General features: G+C 53.6%; 1 protein-coding gene across 3 annotated transcripts in view; it reads right to left on the bottom strand.

The window, feature by feature from the left end:
* TSNARE1 (t-SNARE domain containing 1) overlaps positions 1-16,000 on the bottom strand; it is a 237,291-nt gene that overhangs the window by 102,466 nt on the left and 118,825 nt on the right. For all 3 annotated transcript variants that reach the window (XM_029063152.2, XM_029063153.2, XM_029063154.1), the window contains 4 exons: positions 14,710-14,800; positions 13,285-13,359; positions 12,598-12,654; positions 913-1,101 (listed from right to left, as the gene is read on the bottom strand). In XM_029063152.2, coding sequence (XP_028918985.1) covers positions 913-1,101; positions 12,598-12,654; positions 13,285-13,359; positions 14,710-14,800 — 412 coding nt within the window. The remainder of the gene's footprint in view (positions 1-912; positions 1,102-12,597; positions 12,655-13,284; positions 13,360-14,709; positions 14,801-16,000) is intronic.

The raw sequence follows: 16,000 nt of genomic DNA, 5'->3' as shown, positions 1-16,000 counted from the left end.
AAGCTTCACTATCAGCACTATTTGCAAACCAAAGGATGCCTCTGTTGCTAGTGTCTGTCCTCTCCCCCCTGTCAGATTGTCACAGGTGCATTAATCAATCGATCAATGATAATCACGGAGCAAAGCATTATTTTAAGCTCTTGAGGGAGTGCCATAGACACAGGACACATGTTCCCCACCCTCACAGAACCTCCAATCCGCTGGGGAACCTAAACAGAATGACTTACATGCTATTCTTACCTCTTGGGTCTGACACCAGGTTCTCCGCTCCTTTGCCCCCATTCTAAAGCAGGAGTTCCAGGGACTGGATCGTGATATCATTATCCCGCAGCCTGTCCCCACCACTCAGTACATTGCCTGCCCTCACGGAGTGAGCCACCATCCAATCAATCAGTGGTGTTTTGAGCGCTTACTGTGTGCAGCAGAGGACTGTACTAAGAGCTTGGGAGGGTAAGATACAAGAGTTAGTACAAAGGCTCCTCGCCCACAAGAATCAAGAGAATTTAGTGAGCCTCTACTGTGCGCGGAGCACTGTCTGAAGCGCCCAGTAATCGCCATGAAGAATCAATCAGTGGTACTGATTGCGTGCTTACTGTGTAGAACACTGTACCAAGCCCTTGGGAGAGTACAATCTAATGGAGTGGGTAGACACCTTTCCCGAGATGGTAATAGCAAGCCGGGGCTCAGTCCATATTGCACGGTCGGGAGAAACCTTGGCCTGCAGAGATCAGCGGCTAGGCTGCTGCTGTTGGGAGGAGCCGGAGGGCTGGCAAACCTGGGGAACTATAATTAATGCCCCACACCCGGCCCCTTCCCGATCCCCCCTCCCCTTCCCCCCCCCCAACATTCTAAGCAGGACCTGGCCTCACTGGACAAGCTTCTCCATCTCCTCAAGAAAATTATCTTTCTCACCTCTATCTGCTGCACAGCCTCCTCCCGTTGGCGGATGGTGTCCAGGTCAGCCTCGGTGATCTCGGCCAGCAGGGCCTGGTCCTGGCTCTGGTCCCGGCTCTGGTCCTGGACCAGGCTCTGCCATGGCCCATCCGCCCCAGTGAAGATCTTCTCACCGTCCGCCAGGTCGGAGAATGGGGTCCTGGGACTCTGCGTCGGAAGGAAGAGGAGGAGGGACATGGGTGTTGGGGTGGGGGATGCATCGCCCCCATCCTGCTCCAGAGGTCAGACACCGCCTGGTGCCAGGCCCGGGCAGATAAGCTCTGGCTCCCGTCACTTATCCAGGAGCTGCTTGGCAGCGCGCAGAGGCAAAGGCAATCCAGCTTGTGCACACTTGACCATCCAGTCCCATCCCGTCAGCCAACAAGTCCCACCTGGTCACCCACGGGGTCTCAGACACCTGGGGTCCCTGCTCTAGCCCAAACACGGCCCTGCCCTCGACTGGCTCTCGGTCTCTTCAGATGGTCCCTCCTCAAAAAGATAGGGCGAGAGGGAGTGGGGGTCAGAGACGATGAGGAGTTTGGAATTGGGGGGGCGGGGAGGAATCAGATAAGGCTGCCTGGAGGAGGTGGCCGGGAGCCAGGATTTAAGCAAGAAGAGGGAGCAAGGATGGGGGATATTCGGATGATATGAGGGAGCATAAGGAGACCAGGCTCCACGGGACAGCCCACCTGGAGGAACTCCATCCAGAACATGACCTTGGACTGACGCAAAGAACGGCAAAATCGCCACGACAGAGACCGGAGTCCAGAGGCTGCAGCCCGGGGAAAGGGCCCACACAGCTGGGGGCAGAGGCTCGGACCGGGTGGCCTCTAGCATCTCACCCAGAGGCTCCGCCCCGGCACCCTCTCCCGGCTCTGTGGGCCCTGGCGGGGGGGCGGGGAGGGGAAGAGCCGTGACATTTCCGTAGCGGAACTTTCCCAGCTAGCCAGAGCCCCGTGGGAGGGCAGGTTGATATTTGGCTGACATTTCCACCTCAGTAAGACTCGCCCTGCCATCTCCTTAGTGCTCCGCTGAGGTGTCGGGGCCACAGGACTCCATATGGGGAGACTCTGAAACGTCAGAGGTCTCTCACCTCATCACCCTTGAACGGCCACTTCAGGAGGGCTTCTGCCAGCTAGAGGGGCAGAGGGAGCTGGACTCCTCCAATGTTTCACCGCCCCCCTCCCCAGAACCACCCCCACTTCCATTCAAAGGTGCCAGGCCCAGCCAGAAATGACATCGCCAGCCCACCAAGACTCTCAGGGATGGCAATGACTGCCTGGCAGGTCAATGGCTGCAGTAGGCCTGAGGTTTCCCTCATCAGTTGGGCGTTGTGCATCAGATCTCTGGTTTCCCAGAGTTCTGTTTCATCTACGGTTTAATTTCCCTGGCTTAGCATAGCTCTCCCCTTCCCAAAATGGTGGGTTGGCCCGCCTTCGAAACACCGCTGCGAGAAGTCTCGTCCGGAGGCAAGAATGATCCTCCCCACTTCCCAGTTGGAAAATTCAGGACTCAAAGAGGTTGAGTTGACTTGCGGCGGGTCTCACAGTCAATCAGTCCATCGACTGTATTTACTGAGCGCTTACTGTGTGCAGAACACTGAACTGTTTGGGAGAGTACAGTATAATGATATGACGGGCACATGCCCTGCCCACAAGAAATTATATTCTCCACATATTCCGGTCTTCAATAAAGACCACTGATTGATCGTGTACGAAATGGGTTTTTGCAGCAGGAGAGGTAGAGATTAGACCTGAAGAAGGACCTCCGGACCAGGGGCGACCCTTTATATCATTTGGTGTTTACCCACAGAGAAACCTTCTGGGCAGTGAGAGGACGTCGCTGAAGCGAGCAGGGATATCATGCATCTCCCTACTGTGCTGCATCCTGATATCTTCTTCAGGGGCATGAAACAGTGTGGCCTAAATGTATAGGAGTCAGAGGACCTAGCTTCTAATCCCACCTCCACCGTTTGTCCGCTGTGTGACCTTGGGCAAGTCACTTCACTTCTCTGCGCCTCAGTTCCCTCATCTGTAAAATGGGGATTGAAGCTGTTAGCCCCATGTGGGACATGAACTGTATCCAACCTGATAACTCGTATCTACCCCAGCGCTTAGTACAGTGCCTGGCACACAGTGAGAGCTTAACAAATATCATAAAAGGGGGTGGGAGGGGCAGGAGGCGGAACCAGAATGGAGACCGGGAGGCCATAACGATCATCATCTCATGGAGAAGAGGGAAGCCAAGGAAGCTGGAAGGAATAAAAGGCTCCCACTTCCAGGGAACAGGCCAAACTGGGCCTGGAATTTGGATGGGCTCCAAGACCCCCGGGGAGAAGAGGAGGCGGGACGTTCAGGGGAGCTGGAGTTGAAAGGGAGGGGCGAATACAGGTGGGAAAAGAGGGCCAAGAGTGATGTCAAATTCTGCACTTCGGAGCAAACCTGCATGTCGTGGGGAGGCAGAGGGCTGGGGGGAGGAAGTCTTTATTGCTTTCCACACTTTTTCTTTGAGCCATAAATTTACAACAATAAAGCTTATTGATCTAGATCGGCTAGCTCTCTCCCAGCTCTCATTCCACTGATACACTACAAGAGCCCGGAATTGTATTTCTGCAGGTTATTTATTTTTATTAAAAGGTGGCGGGGGAAGGGGGGGGCGCTGGCAGAGCTGGAAATACTAGTGAGGAAGGGAGGGAGGTGCAACGGGAGATGAAGGGATCCCCTAAACAACAGTGGTCAATCAAGGGTATTTATTGAGCGCTTACTGTATGTAGGGAACTGTATTAAGTGCTTGGAGACTACAAAACAACACAGTGGGTAGACTCAATCCCCGCATACAACGAGAAGCAGCCTGGCCTAGTGAATAGACCACAGGCCTGGGAGTCAGAAGGCCTGGGTTCTAATCCCACCCCAGCCACTTGTCTGCTGTGTGACCTTGGGTGGGTCATTTCACTTTTCAGTGCCTCAGTTCCTTCATCTGTAAAATGGGCGTCAAGACTCTGAGCCTCACGCGGGACAGTGACCGTGCCCAACCCGATTAGCCGGTATATACCCCAGTTCTTAGTTCAGGGCCTGGCACCTAGTAAGCGCTTAATAAAGTGCGTTAAAAGATGATTTAAATTTTTATTTTAAAGGGGGATGTCTAACTACCCTATCACTTTGTACTCTCCCTTAGTACAGTACGCTATACGCGGTTACCGATTTGTACTTTCCAAGTGCTCGGTACAGTGCTCTGCACAGAGTAAGCGCTCAATAAATACTATTGAACGAATACACAGTAAGAGCTCAATCGACGCCATCGATCGATCGACAGCCGATGATGAAGCATCTTGGGATGGGCTGAGAGAATCATCTGCTTCTGTTCCGGGTCGTGAATGAGGGCGCTGGGCCCGCAGCCGTCCCATCCCCGGAGAGCGAGGTGCAGGCCACTCTCCCACCTCAGCGGGGAGGCCGCCGGCCTCCGCGTCTGCCTGCCCAGTAAATCGAGTCAGTGGGTGGTCAAAGGGGACTAAGGGGATGCGTGAGTGGGGACAGGTGGACATCGATGCTGCGGTCAGTTACGCTGTTGGCCCCCGGCCAGACCCCTACCAACTGTGGGCATGAATGCCCAGGTTCCCCAGCCAGGTTCCTCATCGTCCTAATCGACCTCCCATTAACAGTAAGGAGGGAGGTGGAGGGGACCTGCCCTTGGGGTCCCTCGAAACAGCCATGCGCAAAGACAGTCATTCACGGAGCGTAAAGTAGCCGACTCAATTCTCCCAGTGCCACTGTGCAGGCAGGTGCGGTTTCGGGATCATTTGGCTTTTTTGCCGGCCCCCCAGAATCTGCTCTCCACTCCCCTGCATAAGCCACCTTCTCTGCTCACTCTCTCCTCCCCCTCCAGTCAGTATCCCCCACATCACTCTGACCTCGTCAGTTAGCACAGAGAGCCCTTTTACTTCTCGGCGGCGTTCCAATGTCAGTGATAGCATTTCACCTTCTCAACATCATCCCCCTTCTACAGATGGGAACACTGAGGCTCAGAGAGATTACTGGACTCGACCTTGGTCACTCAAGAATCAAGACCCCACTGAGCCCAACAGCCATCTCTCTTACCCCCCGACCTCTTGCTCACACCCTCACTCCTCCTTGGAACTTCTTATCCAGCAGACCGTATCCTCCCCATCCTCAAGGCCCTTCTGAAATCCCATCCAGGAGGTCCTCCCTCATCGATCTCGCACGTCCCCACCCTACTTCCCCTCCTAGTGCCGTTTCAGCACTCCACCCCCACTAAACCCCTCGCAATTTATGGACATATCTTTACACAACCTGCTCTCTCTACTGAATTTTAGGGTCTGTGTGTGTCCTCAGATAAACTGTAAGCTTCTTGAGCTCATCTCACAAACGGTGTCCTGAACGAGCCATGCCCAGGAGTTCACTGATCGGTTGCCCACTCGGCCCCGCCCAGCCCAGAGACCCCCAGAACCAGCCTCCTCAGAACTATGCTGTCCTTTCCCCATCCGCCAGTAACGCCTGCCACCCGGCCTAGAGGGAGAACGGTGCCTAACACTTATATCGACGCAGCAGAGGCCTAATGGAAAGAGCGTGGGCCTGGGAATCTGGAGGCCTGGGTTCCGATCCCGTCCCTAACACTCACCCGCTTTGTGACCTCGAGGTGGTCAGCGGATCTGTGTCTCGGTTTCCTCATCTATAAAATGGGGCTAAGACCCTCCCTCTTAGGCTGAGTCCCATGTGGAACAGGTGCCGTGTCCAATCTGTGTCGACCGCCGCGCTTAGCACGGTATCTGGCAAAGAGTACGTACCTAACAAATATCACAGTACCTAGACGTGGCCTCTCCTTCTTGGATTCACTGAGCACCTAGGTGTTTCTCCTCCTCTCCAGCCCTTACAGAAGGACCGATAAACCGCACCCTTGACCATTTCCTACCCCTTTACAGAGTGTGGTAAACCCTTCTTCCCACTTGCCCCCCCCCCCCACCTCCGATCATCCCATTGTCCTTAAGGACCCGTGGGGGGCTCCAGCCAGAACCCTTCCGGGAGTCCTTTAACAACAACGCAAAAATCCTCCATGTTGGCAATCACACAACTCAGCCTCTTAGATTTTCCCAGACTGCTTTGCAGGAAAAGCATTTCCCACCTGTCACTGTTCTAGAGCATTTCCATAGCCTGCAGCTAGCGCAGAGGAAGGGGAGAGGATGGGACATGTTTTTTTGTCATTCTCCTCCCACTCACCCAGCCAAAAATAAAAACAAAACCACAGATAAAGGACCCCTTGGAGCCAAGGTTTTGAGCCTAGAGAGACTGTCATTTCCCCACCCCCAAATCACATTCCTATCACTGATCTCCTTGATCTCATGCCAACTTCGTGAGGTTGGTAGAGAGCAGGTGGGATCCATTAGTATATGTTTATGCGTATGCGTGTGCGCTCACACGACTATACAGAAACACACACAAACACACACGTGCCGAGGATGAACATAAATACACAAGTGAGAGAGGAAGCCGGTGAGTTGTTAAGAATCAGGGTCCCGGGAATTAATGGGGGTAATTAGTTGGCGAAGCAGCTTGGCCTAATGGAAAGGGTGTGGGCCTGGGAGCCAGAGGGCCTAGGTTCTAATCCTTGTTCTGCCACTTGCCTCCTCTGCGGTCTTGAGCAAATCACTTAACTTCTCCGTGCTTCAGTTTCCTCATCTCTAAAATGGGGATTAAATACCAGTCTCCCTCTCAAACGACGAGGCACATCTGGGCCGGGGATCGTGTCCGACCCGATGATCTCGTATCTGCCCCGGTGCTCAGTACAGTGCTTGGCACGTAGTAAGCGCTTACCGAATGCCACGGTTGCCATTACCAGCGGGAGAAGGTGAAGGGGCAGAGTTAGCATTAGGTCGCCCCGTAGAAACGTAGCCGTCCGTCAACTGGCAAGCCCATCTCGCGGGGGCCGCCTCACCAATACGCTTGCCGGGAGAGTGGGGAGAAAGCTGAGCGGGATTCCTACTCCTCCACCCGGAGCCCCAAAACAGTCTGTACTCCCAGAACCTAGCTCTGCTACCTGCCCCTCCCCGTTCATTCCAAGCCCAGGCCCCAGGGATGGCGGAACAGGCAAACACCTATAGACTTGTTTTAATTGGGGGAGAAAGCCACACCGCCGAGTAAAGTGAATGTAAGACCTTGTTTTCCATCTTCCTCTCCTCCCCTGGGCCTTCGAACATTCTCATCTCTGTTCCTGAGCTGTTATTTCATGCATATTAACCATGTTTTACCATTCTTTTCGCAAGAGGTATGGTTATTTCAAAATGAGGGAAACAACCATTGACAGGGTAGGTAGGAAAAGAGGCACCTGGGTTCCTCTCTCGGTTGAGGAGAAACTGCTTTTGGCTCTAACTCGGCCTTGCAAATAACCGCCCCCTCGAGAGCACAGGCCAGCAGGAAAGAGCACGGACTTGAATTGGATCGCTCCCGCTGGAGAGGCCTGCCTGGTCATTTTCTGCATATGGTAGTAGGAACAGCAGTCATGGTATTTATTGGAACCGGGGAGCTGGCGGGGGGAGGAAGGTGATGCCCCTGGAGCAGGTTCACGGCTGACGGTCCCCAAGGAAGCTCAGATTCCGCTCCCACGACGCCGACTTCCTCCCCTGCCACGTTCCACTTTGACGCCGTCTGAATTCGAGCTTTCTCTCGAGAACGGGCCCTTGCTCGAGGTCTGTCTTCTGGCTCAGTTGGGCAGTGGGACAGAGCCCAGCTTATCTTCTTTTTTAATGCCTGCCTCCTCCTCCTCTAGACTGTAAATTCATTGTGGGCTGGGAATGTGTCTACCAACTGTGTCTGATTGGTTCGGTGGTGGGACGGAGCCCGACTAACTTTCTTTCTTTGTTAATCTTTGTCTCCTCCTCTAGACTGTAGGCTCGTTGTGGGTAGGGAATGTGTCTACCAACTGCTGTACTGGACTCTCCTAAGCACTCTGTACAGTGCTCCGCCAGCAGTCAGTGTTTAATAAGTGCCTTTGACTGATTGATTATCAAAGTGACTCCAGGAGGTTCACTTTAGCATTCCCCGGCCCCAGTGCCCTACCCGACCGTTTCTTCCATCACCACATCACGCTGTACCCAAAGCAGGCTTGTGGTGTTGGAAGAACATTCCCTAATTCCCTACCAGCATTCAACTGGTCCTGGCTGCTCCCTAGAGTCTGGTTCACTGCTCTGCCCAGAGGGCGCTCGGTAAATACTGACGACGAGGCGGAGATGACGGGAATGATGACGGCGAGAGGAAATGGGGATGGCAAGGTTCTATCAGGTCAGGGTGCGAGAGGAGGGAACACTAGATGTAAACTCCTTGAGGGCAGGGATTAATGCCTACCAAATCCCCCTAAGACGGGGAGTCCTGCCACTCGATCACATCCCGGAGCCCCCTCCCCATCTCCTCCACTTCAACAGACATGGCCACACCCCTGCCCCTCTCTCCTTCTTAGCCTGTGAGCCCCTTGTGAGACAGGGACTCTGTCCAACCTGACAGTGCTAGACACATACTAAGCGCTTACCAAATACCATAAAAAAAGATATTGTGTCTCCCAAGTGCTTAGTACAGTGCTTACACACAGTAATTGCTCAAATCAAATCAATCAATCAGTGGCACTTGATACTGCGTCACTGTGACTTGCTCCCTTTACTCAACACCCACCTCGGCCCCACAGCACTTATGTTTATATCCATAATTTATTTATATTAACGTCTGTCCGCCCCCGAGGACTATAAGTTTGTTGCGGGCAGGGAATGCGTCTGTTATATTGTTGTGTTGTGCTCTCCCGGATGCTTAGTACGGTGTTCTTCCCGCAGTAAGCGCTCAATAAATACAATTGATTTATTTAGTACTTCCTGTGGGCAGAGAACTGTACTAAGTGCTTGGGAGAGACCATTGATTAACTGATTGAGGACTGATTGAGAACGTAGGCTGTAGGAGTGGGATGGGGGAGAAGAGAATATACAACGGTCAGGCTCTCACGGTCACTCTGGTTTATCTCTGCAAAGTTGGGGTGTTCTCTTGGAGATGGAAGGCAACAAGTCAGTGGTAGTTCTGCTCCCCGACTTGTACCCCCAGAACTCAGAACAGTCTGTACCCCCAGAACTCAGCTCTGCATTTCTGCCCCTCCCCAGTCACTCCAATCTCAGGCCCCAGGGGTGGTGGAACAGGCAAACAGCTATAAACTTGTTGTAACTGGAAGAGAAAACCACACTGCCAAAGTGCATGGAAGGCAACAGCACATATGTTTATATCTGTACAAATCTGTAATTTATTTATCTATTTATTTATATTAATGTCCGTCTCCCCCTTTAGACTGTGAGCTCACTGTGGACAGGTATTGTGTCTGTCTGTTGTTGTTGTATTGTATTCTCCCAAGTGCTTAGTACGGTGCTTTGCACACAGTTAGCACCCAATAAATACGAATGAATGAATGAATGAATGAATGAATGAAGTGATGCTCCAGATGGTCTGGAGTTTGTTTTCTTTTATCTCAGAGTGAATGCAAGCACCGGTTTTGGTGCTGTTTGTTTACTGATAAAACATCCCTCATGCTGTCTAACCAACATCTTCAAACCCTCAGAAAATAAAACAAGTGTTAAACTCTGGGGATGGTGCTGGGGACCTCAAGGACGCTCAGCAAATTTCCAATTGGAGACGGTTATTTGGCGGATCCTGGCCACCCCAGACCTTCCTGGCATCGCCCCGGACCCCCTCCCCAAAGCTGGCCCCGACCCTCCCAGAATCCACATCTTTAGAAGCTAAAAGCTCCAGGCTGCCTGGGGTTTTGTCCACGCCCCTGGAAAGAGCTCATTTAACTCCCCGGGCCAGGGAGGTCTCCAGTTAAATGGGAATTGAAATTCCACTGTTGACTGGAAACAGAGCATTCTGCAAATTTGAATAATCAGAGAGGACATTAGATCATAATGAGCAATGCCATTAACCGGGTCAAAATAAGGCATATGTAGCCTGGGATTCTAATCTTCCCCAGAGCCGAGAACATAGTAAACTCTTAATAAATGCCAACGTGATTATTAATAAGATAACCTATTCACTGTGCCTAGCTCTCAGCCCCTCTGGCCATCAACCCCTCCCTCCTTCCCGGAGCTCCCTGGCTTGCATTTCTTCCATGCCACGGCTCTTCCCTCTAACAAAGCCCTATTAAAATCTCCTCTCCTCCAGGAAGCCTTCCCTGACCAACCTCTCCTCTCCCCACCTTATTTTACCCTCTAGCTCGTGGTGGGTAGGCAACGCGTCTACCAACATTCTTCTATTATATTCTCCCGATCGCTTAGCACGGTACACTTGCCCAGGGTCACCCGGCTGACAAGCAGTGTAGCCGGGATTAAAACCCAGGTCTTCTGACGACCAATTCAGTGCTCTTTTCACTAGGCCATGCTGCTTCCCTGCAAGGTTCCAGGGCAGGAAATGAATTCAGTCGACGGTCACTCACACACACACTCTATGACACCTTATCAAACATTTAGCACAGTACTCTGCACACAGTAAACGCTCAATACATACCGTGGGTGGATTGAGTGATGAAAGGACTGGACTGTCGATCCTTTCAGCCACCCCCGCACCTGCAGAGGGTAAGCCCTGCCAAACACTCAGCCACAGGCCCACGGACAACACTAATATTATCATCTAAAACTAACACGCTGCTCTTGCTCACTTTCACTGGATGGACAGCAGCGTTCCGGGACTTGTGGTATGGGCATCCAATAGCTGCTCTCCTTCCCGTTTAGAAACCGGGAGCCCCATGTGGAACAGGGGTTCGGTCTCACCCGATTATCTGCTTAGCCCACAGCAAGCACTTACTGAATACCACTGTCATTATTATCCGTATTATCATCATCATCCTCATCCTAGAATGCAGGAGGTCCTTCACCTCACACGGTCCCCTAGCTTCCACTCCCTGCGGTGGCTGTGAAGGAAGGGGATGGAGGTGGAGGAGTGGGGGAAGGTCTGGATGTCCCCAGCAGACCCCCAGGGGATGACGTTACTGCTGGATTCCATCCGTTCCACCCCAACAGCGGGACGCTCCCAAGCCAGCCAGGAACACGGGCGGCACCACTTCCAGAAAGTCGAGAGCGCTGACAGAAGAGCCTGGCACACACTTCAACGACTCCTCAGCTTTTCTCCTCCTAGAAGGGTTTGTGCTGCTGCTCTTTCTTTTCCTCACAAAGCCTCAATTTGGGTCTTTAACACCTGGGCCCTCGGATTACAGATCTATCGCCCGGGCGATCCAGGCAAGAGCCGAGAGGCACGGGTGCCGAATGGATTTCCAGAGGGTTCACGTGCCTGTAGACCCGCCGAACAAAGGCGCCATCCTCCTTCTCCTCCTCCTCCTCCCCTCCCCCTTCTTCTTTCCCTCCCGATCTTCCCCCTCCCCAACCCCTCCTCCTCCTCCTCCTCCTAGGGAAGGGCCGGCCTCTCTCTCTGTTTCTTAGAATACACCGGAGGAATATGAAATCCAATTTGCCTGCTAAAGAATAGCCTTTTGAATGGGCTTCTGACGAGAGCTGATAAAACCATTCTTTTTGGCTTTAAAGAAACCTTAAAAACGGCCTCTCGGGAAGGGAGATTACCCGACGTGAGCCGAGTAGCATCGGCCTTACAGATCCCCGCCTGCGTCAACGGGGGGGCGAGGGGCAGACGGAACCATCCTCCGGAGCGGAGGACACTGGGGGTGTGGGGAGGAGCACCGGGCTCCCTCTTCTTTGCCGTTTTTTTCTTCCGGGTAAATGGTTCAGCTGCGAGCCCCGCTGTGGAAAATGGTGGCAGGCGGGGCCGGGGGCTTGGGAGGAGTCCGGCTCCAGCCATCGGCTCCCGCTGCCAGTGGGAGAGCACCACGAGCAGAGAATCCAGGGGCACACGGCTAGCAGGTGGCAGAGCCAAGATTAGGATCTAGGTCTCCTGACCCCCCTACCCTGTGCCATACCGCTTCTCAGCATAAAAATATAACTCCCAAGGGCTCCCCTGGCCCCAGCCCCATCCTGAACCGTGGGCAGTTGCCCAGGCATCCACGGAGAGGGCCCTGGGCCAACCACCGGGTCCTGTTGGAAAGCACAAGTGATCCCTGAGTGTCCTACTAGCCAGCCCACACACTTCACTCCTCTAAGGCTAACTTTCTCACTGTGCCTCGGTCTTGCCCATCTTGCCGCCGACCCCTCGCCCACATCCCGCCTCTGTCCCGGAACGCCCTCCCTCCTCAGATCGGACAGAAAATTACTCCCCGCAACTTCAAAGCCTTAGTGAAGGCACATCTCCTGCAAGAGCCCTTCCCTCACGGAGCGCCCCCTTCGCCTTTCCTCTTCTCCCACTCTCTTCTGGATCACCCTGACTTGCTCCCTTGTTCTTCCCCCATCCCAGCCCTACAGCACTTTTGTATATATCTGTAATTCATTTATTTATATTACTGTCTGTCTCCCCTTCTCTAGACTGTAAACGCTTTGTGGGCAGGGAATGTTTCCTTTTACTGTTGTATCGTGCTCTCCCAGGCAATGAGTACAGTACTCTGCGCACAGTAAGTGTTCAAAAGATACAAATGAATGAATGAATGAATGAATGAATAATGGCAATATGAGTGTTTTGCGGCTTCGCCTCAGGCAACCCCGTTCCCATGGAGGGCAGGCACGGCCTCACCCACCTGCTTGCCGCTTCGTGGAGCCACGGGAAGCAAGGACTTGGACTTCTCTGCAATTTTCTGCGGGAGAGAGCACAGGGAGGAGGTGGAGAAGGGGCGGGAGGAGGGAAAGGTGGAGGTCAAATACAAAGAGCAACATCCTGCCGGTTCTCAACTTTCTTCTGCAAAGCCGCACCACCGCGCCCTTCCGGAACTCCAAAACTTCAACCCCAATCTGGTTTTCCCTCTGCACTTCCCCTTCTCTCTCGTGCGCCCCCAGAGCCACTGAGGGATGAGGCCAGGTCACCTTCCGGGACCATCCAGAAATCAGCCAGACCACTTTCCTCTAGCTTCCCAAAGCTGTGCTGTCCTTGGGGCACGCAACCCAGCTAGGTGAGCGTCCCGGAGGCCTGTGGGAGATGGCTGCCTTTGGCTCACTTCAGTGGCGGCTGAGCTCTGGGTGTTGCAGACAGAAGGTTGGAGTGGACGGGTTGAGCTGGATCCTCCTCCCCTTCGTCAGGTCCTTCGTTGGCCCTGGGTTTCCCCACCTGTTCTTGATCTCGAAGCCACCCCCTCCTGAGATATTCAACCAGGTCCATCGGAATAAACCAGCCCAAGGCCGGTGGACGGGGTGAAGGGCGGGGGGGGAACGAGACGGAGTGAGCCGCTCGTGGAGAGCCGGCTCGAACTTCAGGACGGAAACCCTCTTACCTTCTGCATGGCCCCGTACCGCTGGATGGCATCTGACAACTGATTCTTAAGACGGTCCAGTTGAAGTCGCTCTTGCTGGAATTGAGGGTCAAAAGTCAGTGGCCGGATGAGCCGAGGCTCTCCCGTCTCATAACCCTGGCTTTTCCCCAGGCTGCCTCCCAAAAACTACCTCAGTAGGTATAGGACTGGGTCAGGATTTGAACTCGAACGGCACCTGGTGTGAACAGCAAACAGCACTATAACATCCGCCTGCAGTGAAAGGGGCCCTCTCGCCCCTCCTCACCGCTAAGGAAGCCAGGAACATCTCTCAGCGGACCCGGACTCTGGGACCCGTGTGATGTCACGTCTCGATTCTGGCGCAAATCATTACGGTTGCCTTGGACTCCATTTAGGCTGCGGTCCGCCCACATCCGCTCACACCTAGAGCTTTTCTCCAAGGTGTCCTGACCCCCTCCTTCCCAGCTCCAGAGCCGCTGACTTCTCCTCTCAGGTCCCTCGGCCGACAGGCACCTCCTGTAGATGGTAGAACTTGGCGGCAGGGGCTGTGGCGGGGGGAGGTTGGGTACCGGAATTGTAAATGCCGGATAATAGTAATAATGATGATGGTATTTGTTAAGCGCTTACTACACAGTAAGCACTTAACGCAGAGCGTTAGGCAAAGCACTGTTCGAAGCGCTGTGGCGGGGGGCGGAAATACAAGGTGATCAGGTGGTCCCAACTGGGGCTCACAGTCTTAATCCTCATTTTACAGATGAGGGAACTGAGGCACAGAGAAGTTAAGTGACTTGCCCAAAGTCACACAGCCGACAAGTGGCGGAGCCAGGATTAGAACCCGTGACCTCTGACTCCCAAGCCCGGGCTCTTTCCACTGAGCCATGAAGAAGTGTCCACCCAATGCCTAAACACACACCAGTCAAGGGACAGACCAGTTGATAGCAGGATGACTGGCCACTCTAGCCTTCTCAAACTCAGGGTCCTGCCCGCTCGCCCACCCCTATTCCTCCTTGAGCTCCCTCGCCGGTGTCTCTCCCTGGGGGCAGCTCTGAAAAAAAGCCGAGGGGTTGGGGGATGAGAAGGACACAAACTTATTATTTACATCCAGTGAGAGGACTGCCAGAATGATTCAGTGAAGAGGGAAAAGAAAAAATTTGCTCAGGGCAGAATCACTTTCCAGAGAGCTACCCAGAGTCCTCAGTGTAGAGCAGCCCCTCATGGGCCTGCAGCGATCGGTGCCTGGAGAGACCGGGGATCCTAACTCCGAGCAGACACCTGATTTCCTTTTTATGCTAAGAAACTCCAGAGCCCACAGCATGGAAACCATTTACTGCCCAAGAGGTTCTCCGGGTTTATTAAGAAAGTCACCAGCCTATGTCCCGCACCTCTCCCCAGTGTTTAAAACCCATCCAATGTCGCACCAGTACGTACCCGTGATGAGCCCCTGACAATCTCAGACAGCTGCTTGATAGCTTTGGTACTGGAAGTGACGGTTTTATTGGTCTCTTGCTGGGTTGCGTGCCTGCAGGACCAGGGGAGAGAGAGGTGGTAAGTGCGGGAGACTGAGACAGTTTGAGAGAGAAGCCGAGAGGGAGGGAGAGAGGGAGGCTGAGAGAGCCGTTTTCCAACACAAAGTGGATCGGGCCGCTTTCTTGGCCTGAGGAGAATTCCCGATCTGGAACAGCTCTCCTCAAGGGATTTGAAGGGTCAGTCAGCTGACCAACAGGCAGGCTGGAGAGTAGGATCACTAGCTACAGACTCTAGATCTGGGAGCAGAGGGGAGTGGAGAGGAACAGGAAGAAGTGGAGAGGAACAGAGGGGAGGAGAGAGGAGAAGAGGAAAAGGGGCTGGGAGGGGGAGTTCTGCGAAGGGGCAGCGGGCTGCTGGCCAGAAAAGTCATTCGCTCCCGAATCCTGGAACTCAGACCAGGCCTGAGCAGGGGGGATGGGAAGAGGCGGGGGGGGGGGGGGGGCGGGGTTAAAGAACGGGGGTCTTGAAGATCCCTGCCGCGAAGATGATGGTATTTAAGCCCTTACAATGTGCCAAGTACTGTGCTAAACGTTGGGGTACATACAGGATAATCATATCGGATACAATCCCTGTACCACGTGGGGCGCCCGGTCTAATCAGTCGATCGGTTGTATTTATTGAACACTTTCTAGGTGCAGAGCACTAAGGAAGGAAGAACTGGTATCTTGCCCCAATTTTACAGATGAGGAAATCGAGACCCGGAGAGATTTAGTGACTTGGCCAAAGGTCACACAGGAGCTCGGTGGCAGAGTAAGGACTAGAATTCGGTAGCTCTTTCCACTAGACCACGCTGCTTCCCATGCTGCTCACCTAGGGGGCAGGGTGACGCCCCAGGGATGGCGGGCAGGAGGCGTGTGGTCCCACAGACCCTGGGGTCCCAAAGACCATCAGGTAACATCCTTGTTTGTTATTTGTTAAGCGCTTCCTATGTGCCGAGCACTGTTCTAAGACCCGGAGGAGATATAGGGTAATCAGGTTGTCCCAAGTAGGGCTCACAGTCTTCATTCCCATTTTACAGATGAGGTAACTGAGGCCCAGAGAAGTGAAGTGACTTGCCCAAGTTCACCCAGCTGACAAGCGGTGGATCCTAGATTCGAACCCATGACCTCTGACTCCCAAGCCCGGGCTCTTTCCACTGAGCCACGCTGCTTCTCGTATCCTGTCCTCGACTGCAAAACTACCCTATGTCTAA

Source organism: Ornithorhynchus anatinus, chromosome 4 (genome assembly GCF_004115215.2).
Source record: "Ornithorhynchus anatinus isolate Pmale09 chromosome 4, mOrnAna1.pri.v4, whole genome shotgun sequence".
NCBI lineage: Eukaryota > Metazoa > Chordata > Mammalia > Monotremata > Ornithorhynchidae > Ornithorhynchus > Ornithorhynchus anatinus.
The sequence above is the reverse complement of the archived record's forward strand: the minus strand, read 5'-3'. Positions and strand labels throughout refer to the sequence as shown.